The sequence below is a fragment of the Lichenostomus cassidix genome, chromosome 5, assembly GCF_008360975.1.
Source record: "Lichenostomus cassidix isolate B80296 chromosome 5, HeHo_3.0, whole genome shotgun sequence".
NCBI classification, from domain to species: Eukaryota; Metazoa; Chordata; class Aves; order Passeriformes; family Meliphagidae; genus Lichenostomus; species Lichenostomus cassidix.
Genome location: NC_139486.1, coordinates 55,753,491 through 55,769,115, shown reverse-complemented (window position 1 = coordinate 55,769,115; position 15,625 = coordinate 55,753,491). Strand labels below are relative to the sequence as shown.

Sequence of the window (15,625 nt, the reverse complement as noted above, 5' to 3'; positions counted from 1 at the left end):
TGCAGAACTCCTGTTGCAGTCAATTATTTTGTGGTACAGCCTGCAACAATGTGGGCTCTTTCTTCAATCGGTAAATAGAAGTGGTTTTGATATCTTGGAATAGCCTTCCAGCCTCTAGTTATGACACTGTTTTTTATTCTTCAGTCTAAAGGAAATTGTTTACTAATTGTCTTCCATCAAAATTGCACATAGGACGCGAAATAGAAATCTGAATTTATACAGCACGTCACAAATTATATTCAGGTTGAGGGAATGAAATTCTAGCTTATGTCTTCCATAGCAGATTGACAGACCAAATCACATCTAGACAAGAAATGCACAAGAAATGCCAAAACAGCAGTCTGAACAATTTGAGAATTGTTTGCTAATTCAAAACAGTATTAAGAAGTAGCACTTTACATGTTAAAAGTGGTGGCTAAATAAAGGGACAAATATAAAGGATGGATTTAAGAAACTTCTAAAAGTGCCTACTTAAAGAGTGATATTTCTATTAAAAAAAAATATATATATAATGAAAAAAAATTAAAATAAAACTGCTGTTGCAACCCTAAATGTAACATCTTTCTCATATATCCAACAGTATGATCACAAAGACCATGAGAATGTCACCATTTTTTGAAAGGATAGGTTCTAATTCCTGTTTCTGCTAAGTCCACTTCACCATGTTCTATCTATGTTGAAGAAGTTTAAAGAAAACTACATCTGTGCAGTTATATAAAGATGCACTGGACTTTACCAAAACCAATGACTTTTAGTATTGCAAGTGATGGGAAAGGGGGTGTGAAGTCTAAGGGATGCATTCAGTAAAGGTGAAATGAGATCCATCTTTCTGTTCAATGTGAATAGAGATTTTGGTCCTGAGGAATCACAGGCTGGGATTTTAAAAACATTATTTCATTCTTCCCTGTGACTTCCCACTGTTGTCCCAAGTTTTCCTTTTCCCTAAAGAATAATTAAAAAAAAAACTTTTTGGAAGACACCAAGTAAAATTAGTGAAAAAAAACCAAGACTAGAACATCTTTTTTGAACTGAGACATAAAACATGCAATCATTTGTCTCAGCAGAGTACTTTGCTAAGTAATGAAAAGCAATGTTTCTTCCAAATCAGATTAGAAGTAAGTGAAACACAGTAACTGAGCTCATCAGCTTCTTAAACTTACTCTTCCCCGTGTTTAACATAAATATCACATAAAGCATCAGCTGGAACAGTTTTCCTAGCTGACCTCACACCCCCATTATTTTTCCACTGTTTTGATGGAACAACATAAATCGTCCTTCAGAACTGAGAGCTGAGATGCTGTTTCCTTTATGGAATGAAATAAGAGACAAATGTGGTTTTTGGGATTGAATATGCTCTGTGTTTACAGTAAATATTTCAGTGGAAGATAGAGAACAAAAGTACAAACTAGACTCCAATGAAATGTGCCAAGCGCTTCATACTGCTTGAAGTACTGCTGGGGTTTTTTTGTTGCCATTTTTTTTTTATAGAACAAACCAATTAAGTTGGGAATAGGTGCACCAAAGTGGCAAAATATTGTCACAGAATAAGAAGTAGGAGATGTGTGAAGAGTAAAATAAGCATTCAAAACAGGTGGCTAGAGGAAATAGTAAAAAGCAAGAAAAAAATGTTATGTTCACATAGGATAATTCTGCTGTGGGTACAATCCCCCAGCACAAACATAGAATTCTCTATGGCTCAAACTTTTTGATGCAAAAGGGTCATACTGCTCACTTTAGTGAGCCACAATCTTTGATAAGCTTTGGCAAGATGCACAAAAGGGGTTTAAAGAATCTCAATATACAAACTAGCCAGGATTCAAAATAAAATAAACAAATAAACTAATGAATGGCCAGATTCTGTCCTGATTTTTGAAAAAAAAACCCAAAGAATTGAATGAAAATGATTTCTTGGAATAAATTGGGCAGGAAATTAATGTTTTCAGATAAATGTTATGTATTTGATAGACAAAAATCTAGGAACTGCCAAGTATTTTAAAGAACAAAGTAGAACTTACAATGTGTGTAGGCCTTCTGTTGCATCCCTACATGAATTAATTTTGTTGCAAATGAGGCAGATAATACACAGAAATGATTCATGTTTAATGCAGGGTATATGAAAAAATTGCTAGTTTCAATCTAGTGGAAGCGGAATCTGAAGCTAGCTATATCTTTAAAATAATTGAGTTATTTTTAACAGTAAAGTTATTAATAGAACTTGTGAATGATACCTTCAGCAGAAGTTAATCCTGAACAGACTTCGAGTGATTTACAATTTATCTTCAACAGTAGTTTTTTGTAATGCATAAATAAATGTGAGCTAACAAATGGATCATATATAAGCGATAAATTCAGATATTTTAAGTTGAGAGTCTGTCTTTTGTTGCCTTTTCTTACAAAGATAATTCATTGCTCAGTCATTTTTACAGTCTAATACACTCTAAATACAAGTGTATGGTATGTCCATTTCTCTACAAAATGATGGAAGCAGTAACTTTTGTCTGTGTTTTACCAGTGTAAGATGTTTAGAATAAAGCCTTTCTAGTGTTTATAACTACTGTACACACATAGTCTGAATGTTGCTAGACTAGGGTTTTGAATAAGGCTGTAATATTATACTCCTGTAGCTTGAACTTAAAGCAAGTACACAATGAGTGCTTTTGTGAGATTTACTGTTATTTCATTCCTTATGGGAATGTAAGTTTCAGGGGTGTGTAGCACATGAGCCTTTTCCTTAATGCAATCAATTTTTGCTTCAGTCATTTAAGGAGCTGTCAGAAAATGGTTGGGAAAGGGTCAGAAAACAATGGTAATTTTCAATTTAAATGCTTAGCTGGTTTGGCAAAAGCCAAAAGTGGAACATTCTCCAGAAAAATCCTAAGAATATTAATCCCACAAATTTGTGAGCAGGTCAATTTGTCTAAAAATATTCATGTTACCTCCATTTTTATATTTACTTAATTAATTTGGCCCCAGAGTGGACAGACATGTTATCAGTGCTGGCAGAGCAGAGGAGAGTGACCTCTAGTAATTGTCCACATAAAGATTTCTTTGTCCAAGAGGAGATGGTGGAGAGGTTTGAAGGCAGGGGACTTAGCCATGAGTCGCCATTCCTCACAGATCTGAAGAGATCAGAAGATTAATGTTGCTTTCTGGAAATCTTAACAGGCAGAAAACTTCCATGTGCAACTGAGCTGAATTGTAACCTGTAGCCTGCAGGTAAAGTATGTTTTTATCTCCCTGCTCCAAGGTTCTATGATCGGCAAAACCCTAGCTAGAGGCAATGGTTAAATGTGTGGAATTTAATGTTATAAAAGACTCCATCAACATGAATGCCTTTAAGAACTACAAATGCAAGAAAACATAATGGCCTGAGTTGTAGGTTAGAAACTCCAACTCCTCCTTTCAGGGAGAGTAGTGGGTATTTAAATAAATGCTCTGATTTCCTCCCTCCGAGAACTTAATTAGGAAATGAAAACACTCATCTCCAGTAACTTATGCCATCCATATGGTTTGTGGATATTCTAAAATATTTTGTGGATATTTTAAAATAACTTATATCAGCTAGAGCAGAATTTACAGTGACAACCTGATCAGCTCTAAACAATGACAGGTATTAACTCAGAGGTAGGTGTCCAGTTACTGGGGGTGTGTAGGTGCTCATGTTAAAGTGCTAGCACATTTTTTGCCAGCAAATGGGTAGCAATTTGAGACCCTTTCCAATTAGGTGGTACATGTTTACAGTTCCACAGCGAGATATAGGTAATTTAAAGTTATTACCCAGCCAGAAGCAGGCATGCACAGCATGCCTGACTTTTGTTTAACATGCAAAAAAGGACTGCATTTATGAATGACAAATTCACTAAACCTTTAACTTTCCTGTTACACCAATCGAGTTCTGTGACAATTAGATTCATTCTGTAGTTTGCCGTTCGTTTGGTGTGTTCTCAAGTAAAATGTACCTCTGTAAATTTGGCTTCTTTATGCCCAGATGAGCTGCTCCCTTTGTGCTTTGAAATGGGTGCTTGGACAAGTGTACCTAGTCCCACTGAAATGTGGACATGAAAAAAGGTTCTGCTGATTTAATAAGCATTTGAAAAAATACCAGAATTTCTTAGCCTGGCCTTTAGGCCTTAACACTGATAACTCTCACTTTATGAAGACATCTCACACCACTGTCTTAAGCAGATTTTTGAATTGTTCTTGCTGCTTGTAAAAAGGCAATTTGCTTCTGAAAAAACAAACCTTTTCGGTGGGAGGTGTAGAGGTGGATACTAGTGTTCTGATGTCATCTGTAACACAGCAGCAGCTTGTGCTCAATCATTCTTTGAGTATATTCTACAACTTCTGTTACAGGAGTTGTGAAAACTTTTTCGAAACACATTTGGCATTGATATTATGGTGCTCTTTGATGAACAACTGGTGATGTTTTGTTTTTTTGATTTTATTTATTCTAAGAAATACCTGGCAAAGATTAGTACCAGAAGTTGTGAGATGGGCAGATTAGAAAGAATTAAGTGTGTATGGCCTGGTGACATCTATGCAGATCTTTTCTGTTGACCATGTGTGTCTTTCTTTTCCCTTTGCTTTGTGGAAACATTCATTAATGTGAACATTTTCTGCATCTAAAAGTTGTGGAGGAGATATGCATGGGTTTTTAACAGTAATAGTTCAAACTCGTGAAAACATGCAATCCTAAACCAGAAATATTCCCATGTGAGGTAGGTGTTCAATTTTATGGATAAAGTATTGAAAGATGTTTGCAGAAAATCACTTGCAAGCAAATACATTGGCTGAAAATTGTTTTCACAGAACATTTATCAGACCATTTAAAAAGTGAAAATTTAGTGAAAAATCCCAAGCTGTTTGTAAATCATCTGCAAATCATCATTTGCAAACAGGAGTATAATGACTGTGTCAAATGAATTACTGCGTTTTTGCTCGCTGCTAGCCAGGTGTACGAGACTTACACAACAGATGTTTGAATTTCTCAAGCTGTGCAGAGCCTGTAAGAGTCAGGCTAGCAGTACCAGCCATGGCAGGACTATTTTAGTGCCATGTTACACAGAGTGTTCAGGATTTCACTGTATCACTACCCAAACTGGAAGGACTTCAGCTTCCTAGTAACTCTCTAGTGTGATATTTATCAAAATTAGAATTTGATCAATGAACAATAAAGACTCAACATTTTGGGTTTAGTAAATAAGCTTAATGTTATTTTGTGTATTGATTTAGCCAATTGTTAGGGATTTGTGAGACTAGTTTATGAGATGTTCTTTTGTCTTTATCACAGAATGACACTCTAGTCAAGGAGTTGCAGATTCCTCACACTATTCAAACATATCTGACAGTGTTTCTCCTGCTAAAATTCTATAATAGTTCACTCTTACTGGGTCAATATTACTCTGAAGAAGTTTGGGAATATATTGAAATGTATGATTCTTTAAATAGATTATGCAAATAGGCATGTATGTTCAATAACTACTCAATACTAAATCAGCATCTTCCAGGGCACATTTGTTCTTTTTTTATCAAGTACTTTGCTTCAAAACCCCAGTCTTACACATTAAATCCTGACAAGCAAATGGTATTCTGATCACGGATCCACATAAAAACCAAAAGGCAGCAATAAAATACCGAAAGAATGTCTAAGTGACATAAGAGTCACCTGTCACTTATATAGTCAATTAGATGCTTACAGTTTCTCTCTGCCATTTTACTTACTTCCAGGTAATTTTGAGGTCCTCTCATTGACAGAAGCTCTTGTAATGAGGTTTAGAGAGTTTAGATTTTGGACACACAGTGCTTGCCATAGCAGACAGGTATCACACAGGTGCCTGAAGCCTTTTCACGGTCTCTGTCCAAGTGCTAGGTAGTATTATGGTTTAAATAAACACATAAAACACGTGAAAGAATCAATGTCTGGTAGTGACTGCAAACTCTTCCCAGTTGTTCTTTGGGGGAGATAAGGTGAACCAACGCCCTACAGGACCAACCCGTGAAGGAATATGGATTCCATGGAGGAATACATGCAGCCTCTCTGGGAATCCATCTGCTTTTCTTCCCTTTGGACTTGCAGAAGGTCTTCCCTCCTCCAAGCACAGGCAATCATGTTTCCCTCTCGTTTTTCCTTGCAGACAACAGCCCCAGATTCCAATCACCACGGGAACAGGAGTTGTCTACCCTGGTGCTATTACCATGGCCACCACCACGCCGTCCCCTCAGATGACATCAGATTGCTCCAGCACCTCTGCCAGCCCTGAGCCCAGCATCCCTGTCATCCAGAGCACTTATGGTATGAAGACAGACAGCGGAAGCCTTCCTGGAAACGAAATGATAAATGGAGAGGATGAAATAGAAATGTACGAGGACTATGAGGATGATCCCAAATCAGACTATAGTAGTGAAAACGAAGCCCATGAGGCAGTCAGTGCCAACTGAGGAGTGTTCACAGAATTAAAGTACTCAGACTCATTCGGGTTTTTTTGGGGTTTTTTTGAACAAAAGTTCTTAAAGAGCCTGCATGCATGTGTGGCTCCTACAGTTACATCAGCAGAATGGTCTTAAATGTTTCTTATCGTGTGAGACAGATTGTTTCCCTAATTTTTCATGAACTTGGGTTTTTTTTTTTGTTTGTTTTTGTTTTGTTTCATTTTTTTAAATTTAGATGAAGACATAAATATCAGACATCAGGACTTGAAAACTTATATGATTCAATAGCTGTCTTACAAGTCTTACCTTTTGTCTTTTTCCGTTTGGATGCTGATAAAGGTTTAAGTTACTGTTTTAGATGGGGGTTTTACATTCTCACTCAGGTATGCTGTGCCAGCCTACAGGTTGTGAATGTGTTTTTATTCTGGATTATTTTAGAAAACAAAACCTGCAGATTTCATATTGTGAAACAGAACAAGTCCGCAAGTGTGCACACCTGTGCATCATAGCTCGTCTTTAAAAAATAGTCTCTGAATTCCATTTTTTTTTTCATATGTATAGCTGAACTTCTGATGTGCCAAACTTTTCATAACTTTTGAATCTTAACATTTAAAAAAAAAAGTCTTAAAGGAGACACTGTAAAGTCTTAGACAATCCTTTGGCATCTTAAAAAAATTATATATAAAACCTAATTTTTTTCCAGAATATGGTAAAGTACTCAGGAATCTGGAGACAGGATATTCTTAATTAGTGAACATGGTTGCCATAGTGCATGTTTCCAATTGCTTTTGCCTCTTGATGTGCCATTAGTGTGAAATTTTAAGTAAGCACAAAAGAGCGATCACCAGCTATGGACGAGCCTGTCTTAGCAGTGTGAGGCCACCTCTGATTACATTCTCTACCCCTTTGCTTTTAACCCTTGCATTCAGTCTTAACACATTTTCTCTTAAATAATTTATTCATTCCAGAATGTCAAGGGTCCAAATACTTAATATTTATTCTTAAAAGTACAGTTGGTGGCATTACACTTACAATTCCTTATTGATATTTTAAAGAGCCTTTTCTTTCCCCTTCCCTAAATCACACAGGTATATGAAAATAAAAGTGCACCTGCTACTAAAATGAACATGACTTTTATGAATGAGAAATTCACTTGTTCCTCTAACACTGTATGTTCAAGGAGCACTTGGAAACACTCTGCTATATGTATTGCAAAATAAAGTGAGTACTTTTATATGTACATAGAGTACAAATATCCCTAAATATGTGTTTATAGTCATAAACCTCTATACTCAGACAGCAAGGACAGATGTAAAATCCAACCTGCACTTACAGTCCACCATGCTGAATTTATAGGGCCTGAGGAATCCTGTGGCAAATCATGGCTCTGTACTTCATGTTCTGTTGCCACCTGAAGGAACTGTGCTACCTTTAGACTTTATGCAGTGATTTATATGTGAGACTCCAAGTGGGGGAGGGAAGGCCACTCAAATATCTAATTGCAAAGGTAGGAAAATGGGTCATCAAAAATATTTATTGTATATTAGTCATGTGGGGATGTGACTTGTCAAGTGCTGGTCAGGTGCTTTGGGATCTTTGGATGGAAGGTGCTACAGAAACTAAAATTTCTATATATGTTACTTCTAGAAGCCATGCAATTACTGGAGAAAATTCTGGGAAATATACAAGAGAGGTATTAAAAGATTACGAATTTATTAGATTTCAAAGACGGAGGACAAACTTCCTTTAATTTTTTCCCTCATACTCCACTGCTGCTCACAAATACATCACTGTGTACATCTGCAGTTCCAACAGGCCTGATGAATAAGTGTGCTGAAGCTCCTCAACTCCCTCAGCTTTTATTTGGAATTGGATGCCTTCAGCACACTGGTGATAAATTCAGGCTCAGGCTGAGGTACCAGTGGGCCCAGAGCAGCTCCTCTGGAAATCTGGGAGCTGGACAACAAGAGTCTGGTGTCAGCCTGGCTGTCCCTGAGCATCCTGTCCTGCAGACACTGCAGTGACACAATGCTCTGTGGAGAAGCAGCTGTTTCCCCCACAGCCCTGCTGATACCTGTTCTGTCAGAAACAGCCTTTTTTGCCACTGCAGGAATCAAGTTTCTATGTGAGAGAACGACCCCCGAGACAAAGACAATTGTTCAATTTGCAGGACAATTTATGGAGATAATGGCATAGAAACACAATGGTCAAATTTCTCTGACCATTTTGTAATTTGGAGCAAAAAAAAAAAGCTATATTTTTAATATTTATTTAAATGTGTTCTGAGTCCATGTCTAATAAGCAATAAACTGGTCTAGCCAAGTCTTTAAAGGCATATGCTGTGTCATTAGCTGGTGAGCGTCCTCTTTAAGCTGGCTAAGGTACTGATAGAAAGTGGTTTTTTGTTCTTAAAATAGCTTGGGAATTTGAACTGGTTTTAATACATTCAGCTCTGATTGGGGGGAGGACATCATTATTTCCTTAAAAAACAAAAAAAACCAACCCTATTTATTAATGTCTTACGTAATTCTCCAGTTAGCAGTATCTCTCCCTCCCCCCATGTCACTTTCTTTCTCTCTTGCTCTCTTTTTTTCCTGGTTTTGTTGCATAGGTAGAATGCTGTATTGCTAGCATTGTATTTTATGTAATTATTTTTTTGCACAAAGGCAAACATTTAGATTAGTTGGTTAATTTTTTTCTTATTTCTTTTTTTTTTTAATTTTATGACCATGCCAAAATAATATTCTGCAGGCTTGTGGAGAACAAAGGACTGTTCTTTAGGACTGAAACTTGATTTTGCTTGTAGTACAAAAAAAAAAAAAAACACACACTCACAGATGTTGTTTCGTAAGTGTTATAAGCACTGGATATAAATGGTATTTTTTATCACTTCTGACTAATGTGAAACTGTTGTACGAAAACTACATGAACAAAAGTCATCTGTTTCGACTCGTGTGGGCCTGCCTCACAGTTGCCGGATTTGAGTCATTTTTATGTCTTGTTATTTCATTTATTTATGCAAAATACATGTATGTATGAACACTTTGTTTTAGCTCCAGCCCTGCCTCAATGCTGATGCTCTGTGTGTTAAAGCCACATTCTCGAAAATGACTGGCTGTTCAGGAATTGCCAGCTGGTAAAAATTGCATTTACTGGCTGGGGGAGTGGGAGGAACATATTTGAATTTGAATTGTGCCTATGAGCGTGTTATTCTATTTATTAGCCGACAGTGGCTCTAAAATGTCAGTAGAAATCAAGGAAGGACAATCATAAGGATGAAACCCAACATTTTTTCTTTCTTAATCGGAGCTCAAAACAAAGTTTTTGATGAATTTACCATCTCATTTTAGATCTTTTTTTTTTTTTTTTTAAATTGTGTAAATATAACATAGGAAATAGAATTTTATTTTTTGTTCATGGATACTTAGTGAAGTATAAGTTATGTATTTACTTTTGTTCTATATCAGTGTATGTTGGTCCATATTAAATGCTGACAAGTCACTGTACCTCATGTAGATGCTGAATTTACACCCGCAGTGTGAGCGCAGTATTGTGGACCTGTAGCTGGGACAGCAAGATGCCTCACTTGTGCTCTCTCTGATTTGTAATAGCATATTCCACAAACAGGGAATACTTCCTTCTTTTTTAGGAAGTTGATACAGGAAACACACCAAATTTTGGCCACGTTTGATAGGAAACACAGTCTTCTGAATCCAAGTTAAACCAATGAGATATTGTACTTCCTAACAAGAATGGCATTTGGAAGTCAAAAGCGTATCCCTGAAAGATTAAAATTACTGAAATGGCCCTTGCAATGCAGGCAAGACTCAATAATATGAAACCTTTCCATTGTACATTCATTTAATCATGGTTTTGTCCTATTAGGCTATTGTACCAGGGAAATTGTTCACACAGTACACAAAGAGGACTCATGGAAGTGCTTCTTAAACTTTGTGTTTGAGGCCCCTTAGAAACTGCCTGGAAAAAAAAAAACCTCCATCCAGGAGCACTAATATAGTAATACTATTTTCTCTGTGAACAGTTTATTTAATTAACAGATGCAATATATTTTCTTTTGGAAATTTATTAAATACTTATATTCAAGGGAAGAAGACTCCCCAGACAGTCTGGTACCAACTAGAATAGTTCACTTCTTGCTTTACAAAAATGGAAGGTAAAGGTCCCGAAGCAAACCATACTGCTTTCCAGGGTTCAGGCTTACATGCAGAAACAAGTCTGAAGAATTGGCCGCATTCTGGGCTGCCTGTACATTTGGGCATCACCACTGAGCTTGTGAAACCACCTGCTGAGCATCCACAGCATCTCTATGTGCTCCTAAATCAGTGAGCTCAGGCAGCATGAGGCAGGGGGAGGGAAAAGACGGGATTGCTCTGGGATGGGAGTGCAAACCCAACAGCAGCATTAGTCCCAATGAATAAAAATAAATAAATACACCCTGTGCAAGGTGTCCAGCAGGCAGCTGTGGGAAGCTGCTGCTTTGGATAAACACAACACAACCACCTCCCAGTGCCATCTGAGCTCCGGGCTGGCTTTCTGGATTTTGTTTTTCGGTCACATCACAGGCATGGCATTTCAAAATCACCTCCTAGCAAAACATTCTACAAGGTTGAGACCCCATCCTACCCCAGAAAAACACTCACCTACCTGGTAATAGGAAGTATTTTAGTGCTTCCATGGTGGTCATGAGGATCAGTGCAGTGTTGGTATTAAGTGGGGTGAATTTTCTGAGCCACAGTAAGAACAACTGCACTGGAGATGCAGCCAGCAGGATGTATGATAGAGTTCTTCATGTTTTTTTGAGAATTTAATGAGTGGGCTTGGACCCTTGGTGTTTTGCATGCTTTTTTAAGATTCGAGTTGGCACTTAAGCATGTTCTTTTAAAAGAATAATACTATATGACCTCATTTGATCTTTTACAAAACACTTTTTCCTTTAAAAAAAGACTTCTTCTAAACTTTTTTCTTTGGTGCAACCCATTAAAATCTGTGATTTTTCTCAGATCAAGCTACATTTTTGATATACTGCAATGTCCTGCTACAGAGGGAAAAACAATGTATATGCAAAACTATTTCGTTTTAATCCGACGCCCTTTTTTTAACTACCAGAATTGTTGGAAATGGTGACAAAGAAGTATTCTGAGATTTCACACGCTGGGTAAAAAAAGGGGTAGGGTGGGGTGAACTGGGCTTAAGGAAAACTTATCAAATTGGTATTTATGGCAATATGAAAGCTATAAAGCAACTTAGTGACATGGCTTGCTTTGTAATTTCCGCTTTCTAAAAACCACAAGTGAGGTCCTTGGTGCTCTTGGAATATGGGGAATGTGCAAATATTTAACTGTTTGTATGCTGCACATTGCAGACCTGCTAGTGTGCATTCTCCGTTTGTCTTCCTTTGTCATTTGTGTTCTGCTTTCCAGAAAGCAATGTTGTTTTTTTTTTTCTTGTACCCTTCTTCAGCTTGTAGCAAACTAGAATGCTTAGCATTTATGTTCATTCATTATTGTATTTCCCATGTAAAAATTTTTTTATTACATTAAGACAAGCTTATAAGCTGTTACTACATAACTTATCTTACTGTAACTCTTATTTCCTGACATTGTAATTTGTTTGTGATGTATATTGTGAGATTGTACTCTATGTTAATTTAATCAGCACAATTCACTGACATGCTGGACTGACATGCTAGCTGCTGTTTCAAATTGTAAAGTTTGTGTAGAGCTGTTGGGACAACTGAGACTCTCTTGTCAAGGTACTATGCTTTGATTCCTATAGCAACACCGTGGGTGCAGCTCTTCCTGATGAGGGCTGCTTCTTTAACACCCACTGGCTACTTAATGGGCAGGTTTTCTTTGTAGAAATTCTATATACAGTGCAGGTACCTACCTGGGCCCATGGCCGGTAATTATTTGGGCGTTTAGAGGAAAAACTAGTGTCTATTGCTGCTTTGAATATGTTTTAAAGTCTGAAAATGTAAATAGTTTATCAAAAAAAAAAATCTTGTACAGTCCAGTGTAAAGTTTTTAAATGAACTTAAAGGTTGCCATCACATCTCACACTCTCCTCTTGATACAGTAAAAAAAAAGAAAGAAAAAAGTTTGCTAAGGATACTGATTTAAGAGAAAAAAATCTGTTCTCAGATTAAAAAGGAGAATAGTTATTCTTAGCTCTGCTTCATTGCATAAACAGACTTCTTGGATTTTGTTGTGCAGTATTGACGTGAGGTAAATTAAATATTAAATAATCTTTCAGTGGTACTTTTAAGAGTCTTCTCCTCCTCTGCCTCAGTTATTGATGGAAAAGACACAATTGAAAGACACTGTCCATATACAGTATGTTCTGGTGTACGTTGGCACCTTACCTACATGTTTTGGGTGGGAGGGATTTTTTAAATTTTCTTTTTTTTTCTTTTTTTCTTTTTTTTTTTTGCACAAGGTGCTTTCCTGATATGTTAAACATGTCATCCTTGGGTGATACAGTATATGCCATGATCGGGGTTTAGACCCCTCAGGGGAGTGTCTATAAGACTGCCTATTTATGCTCATTTACCTCAAGACTGTCCTCTCTACCCTTAATCTATTCACCATCACTCCATCTTTTGTACTGCTGTTGACACTTACAAATTAAAGATAAATTTTGTTTTATGAGATGTGTGTGTGACTTTTTCTATGCATCCTTTATTATTACTTTGAAGTTAGTGTTAAAGATTGACCATGATGAGCTGACGGGCAGGAAAATGCAACTAGTCCTGTTCATCTGGCCTCCTGTAAATTTGGTGGCTGAATTTTCCAGCTCTTATGTTTTCCCCATGCCTTTCTAGGCTGTGAAGGCGTTTATCAGCCTCTGAAATTCATTAACACCATATGCTGTAAAAGACAAGCATGATAACCACCCTAATTTGACAATACACACTGAATACTGTCAATTTTGTGTGCAGGATGTGCTGTTGGTAGCAACACAATCTCAGAAGGATTTTTAGTGAGTTGAAATGAGACAACACAGTTCTTGTGTTTCTTCTTTCTTTGCCTTCCCCATCTTCCGCTGCACATGACTTTAAATAAACTAACCAAAGTTAAACAACAAAAAGCCTATAGTTGCCATATTGCCATGTCTGTAAACTGCTGCCATTGGTGTATTGTGGTTGGTTTATGACTTAGTAATTAATCATGGTTCTCATAGGAAACTAATGATTTACATTGAAGCCTACTGTACTGTAGCAGAAACAGAGCATTTGGTTGTGCATTACATCAGATTCCAGTCCAGTTTCAGTTAATGCACAAAGCACCCTGAAACACCCAATTGGGACAGAATCCTTTCTTCCTTGGAGAGAGCATCCTACACCAACTTCCTAAAAAATGTCATTCTGCACTATGAATCTGTGTGATGGAACACTTCAAAGCCAACAGTGGATGGTAATGAAGAGTCTGACCAATATGTTATAATGGCTAAATACATAAATATTGACTTGTGCAATTTAATATATTTTTTTTCTCTCTTCCCCACACACACCTGTTACCATGTGATTTTTCTCCTTATTCCTGCTGGAATCTGCAGCTGTGGATGCTGCTCAGCAATCTGGAACTCACTGATGGTGTCAGCTGGGCTGTCACACAAATGCAATACAAAGCAAGATGAGCAGGTGGCTACAAAAACTCACTGCTTCCTGCAGCAGTAAGACACAAAATGCTCAGGTGACATGTCTAGTTGTCAACCTAAAATAAAGAAATACACTGATTGCCACTCAGAACAGGGCAGGGCTGTCTCCACATGTACAGCAATCTCCAGGACAAGCAGTGTGCTTGGGGCTAACCAAGCAGCACATTTGTTGTTCTTGGTGCTGACGAGCAGCACCTGTTCCTCCCTCTGGCTGAGCACAAACTGCTCACCATCTCCAGGTTTTTTGGGAGCTCTCAGGACTGCTGCACTTCGGGGTTTTCAGGATTCCAAGGTACAGCAGGAGTCTGTCTCCCCACTGGGATTTTCCCGTGGCGATTAATTGCTGCCACAGTAGCCCAACAGCGGCAGCTCATATGGATTGGGAGGAGGGGGAAATGCAGTGGTTGATTTATATCTTTAATATATGGTTTATAATAGAAAATATGAGCTCCAGGTTGTGTCTCTGAGCAGTTAATGACCAGCTGGGTTAAGGGCCTTCAAATGCTGCCATCGGTCATTAACTGCCAGGAAGTATCCTTCCTGTCATCTATTATTCCTTAATTGTATCAAGACCCACTAGAGTGGAGGACTGTTAAATCTGTGGATTAATTGGAATCTGACCCTTAGTGGTTCTAATAATATCAAGGCCATTGCAGGTTAGGATTCGGGTTCTTGACATGACAGTCCATAACAAACCTCTTCAGAGCTGTTCTGCTTTATATTAATGCCTACTGGATGACTGACACAGCAAACCATAATTGCCCTGTAGAAATCACTGTGGTCAGTTGTATTAAGAACTACTTAGGGACAATTTAATTTGCTTTGACACCACAAGCTTGAAAAGCTTCTATACTTGTATTAAAACCTACTTAGACATTTGGTTGCTGTTGTATTTCGTCAGCAAAGGATCACTGGATAAGAAAAAAGGTTAATATTAAAGCTTTAAATAATTCTCAAGCAATCAAATTACGAAAGAAAAGCATATTGATTATCTGGGTCTTTTCTTTGCCACTCTTCTGGACCATCAAGATGTGTGAAGAAACCAGGTAGGCATTTTGAATCAAGTTTCAAAAATGGGATGTAACCTCAAAACTTGCAAACATAAAGTTTGAAATCCCCTGACTCTTGCATTACTTTCACAACTTCCAGCTTTAATTTTATGAAAGAGATACCTCACACTTCAGATGCATGTCCAAGCTCCCTTTTAAGTCAGACCACAAAGGATTGTATTTGGAAATCAGAAAATAAAAATATATTGCTCTGATCCAGAGCCATGCAGTGGAACCCTAACCTTAAAGACACTACAGTCACCAAGTGGAAAATTATCTCTGCAACTAAGCCCCCCATAATGGCTAATAATTTTTTCCTAGCTACTGTATGTTCACAACTAATCACTCACAAATAGTTTACCAAATTGAAACCACAGTGACTGTCTTACTGGATTAGACTCCTAGTCCTCCTGGCCCAGTAGGTTTGTGTTCAGCAGTTGCAACAGGAGATAAGAGCTGATGAGAGCATC

General features: G+C 37.6%; 1 protein-coding gene and 1 long non-coding RNA gene across 13 annotated transcripts in view; both read left to right on the top strand.

Moving 5' to 3' along the window:
- The window catches only part of SOX6 (SRY-box transcription factor 6), a 366,784-nt gene extending 358,404 nt beyond the window's left edge, over positions 1-8,380 (top strand). For 11 of the 12 annotated variants that reach the window (XM_085063213.1, XM_085063212.1, XM_085063211.1 and 8 more), the window contains one exon: positions 6,135-8,380. In XM_085063213.1, the coding sequence (XP_084919339.1) occupies positions 6,135-6,438 (304 nt within the window). In that variant the 3' untranslated portion in view covers positions 6,439-8,380. Of the gene's footprint in view, positions 1-3,165; positions 3,217-6,134 lie in introns of all 12 variants that reach the window. The other variant, XM_085063217.1, reaches the window with a different exon arrangement.
- Positions 8,381-8,390: 10 nt separating this feature from the next.
- On the top strand, positions 8,391-13,094 carry LOC146436714 (uncharacterized). Its single transcript, XR_014852759.1, has 2 exons — positions 8,391-8,432; positions 8,474-13,094. It is a non-coding gene; the product is annotated as an uncharacterized LOC146436714 (long non-coding RNA).
- The last annotated feature ends 2,531 nt before the right edge of the window (positions 13,095-15,625 follow it).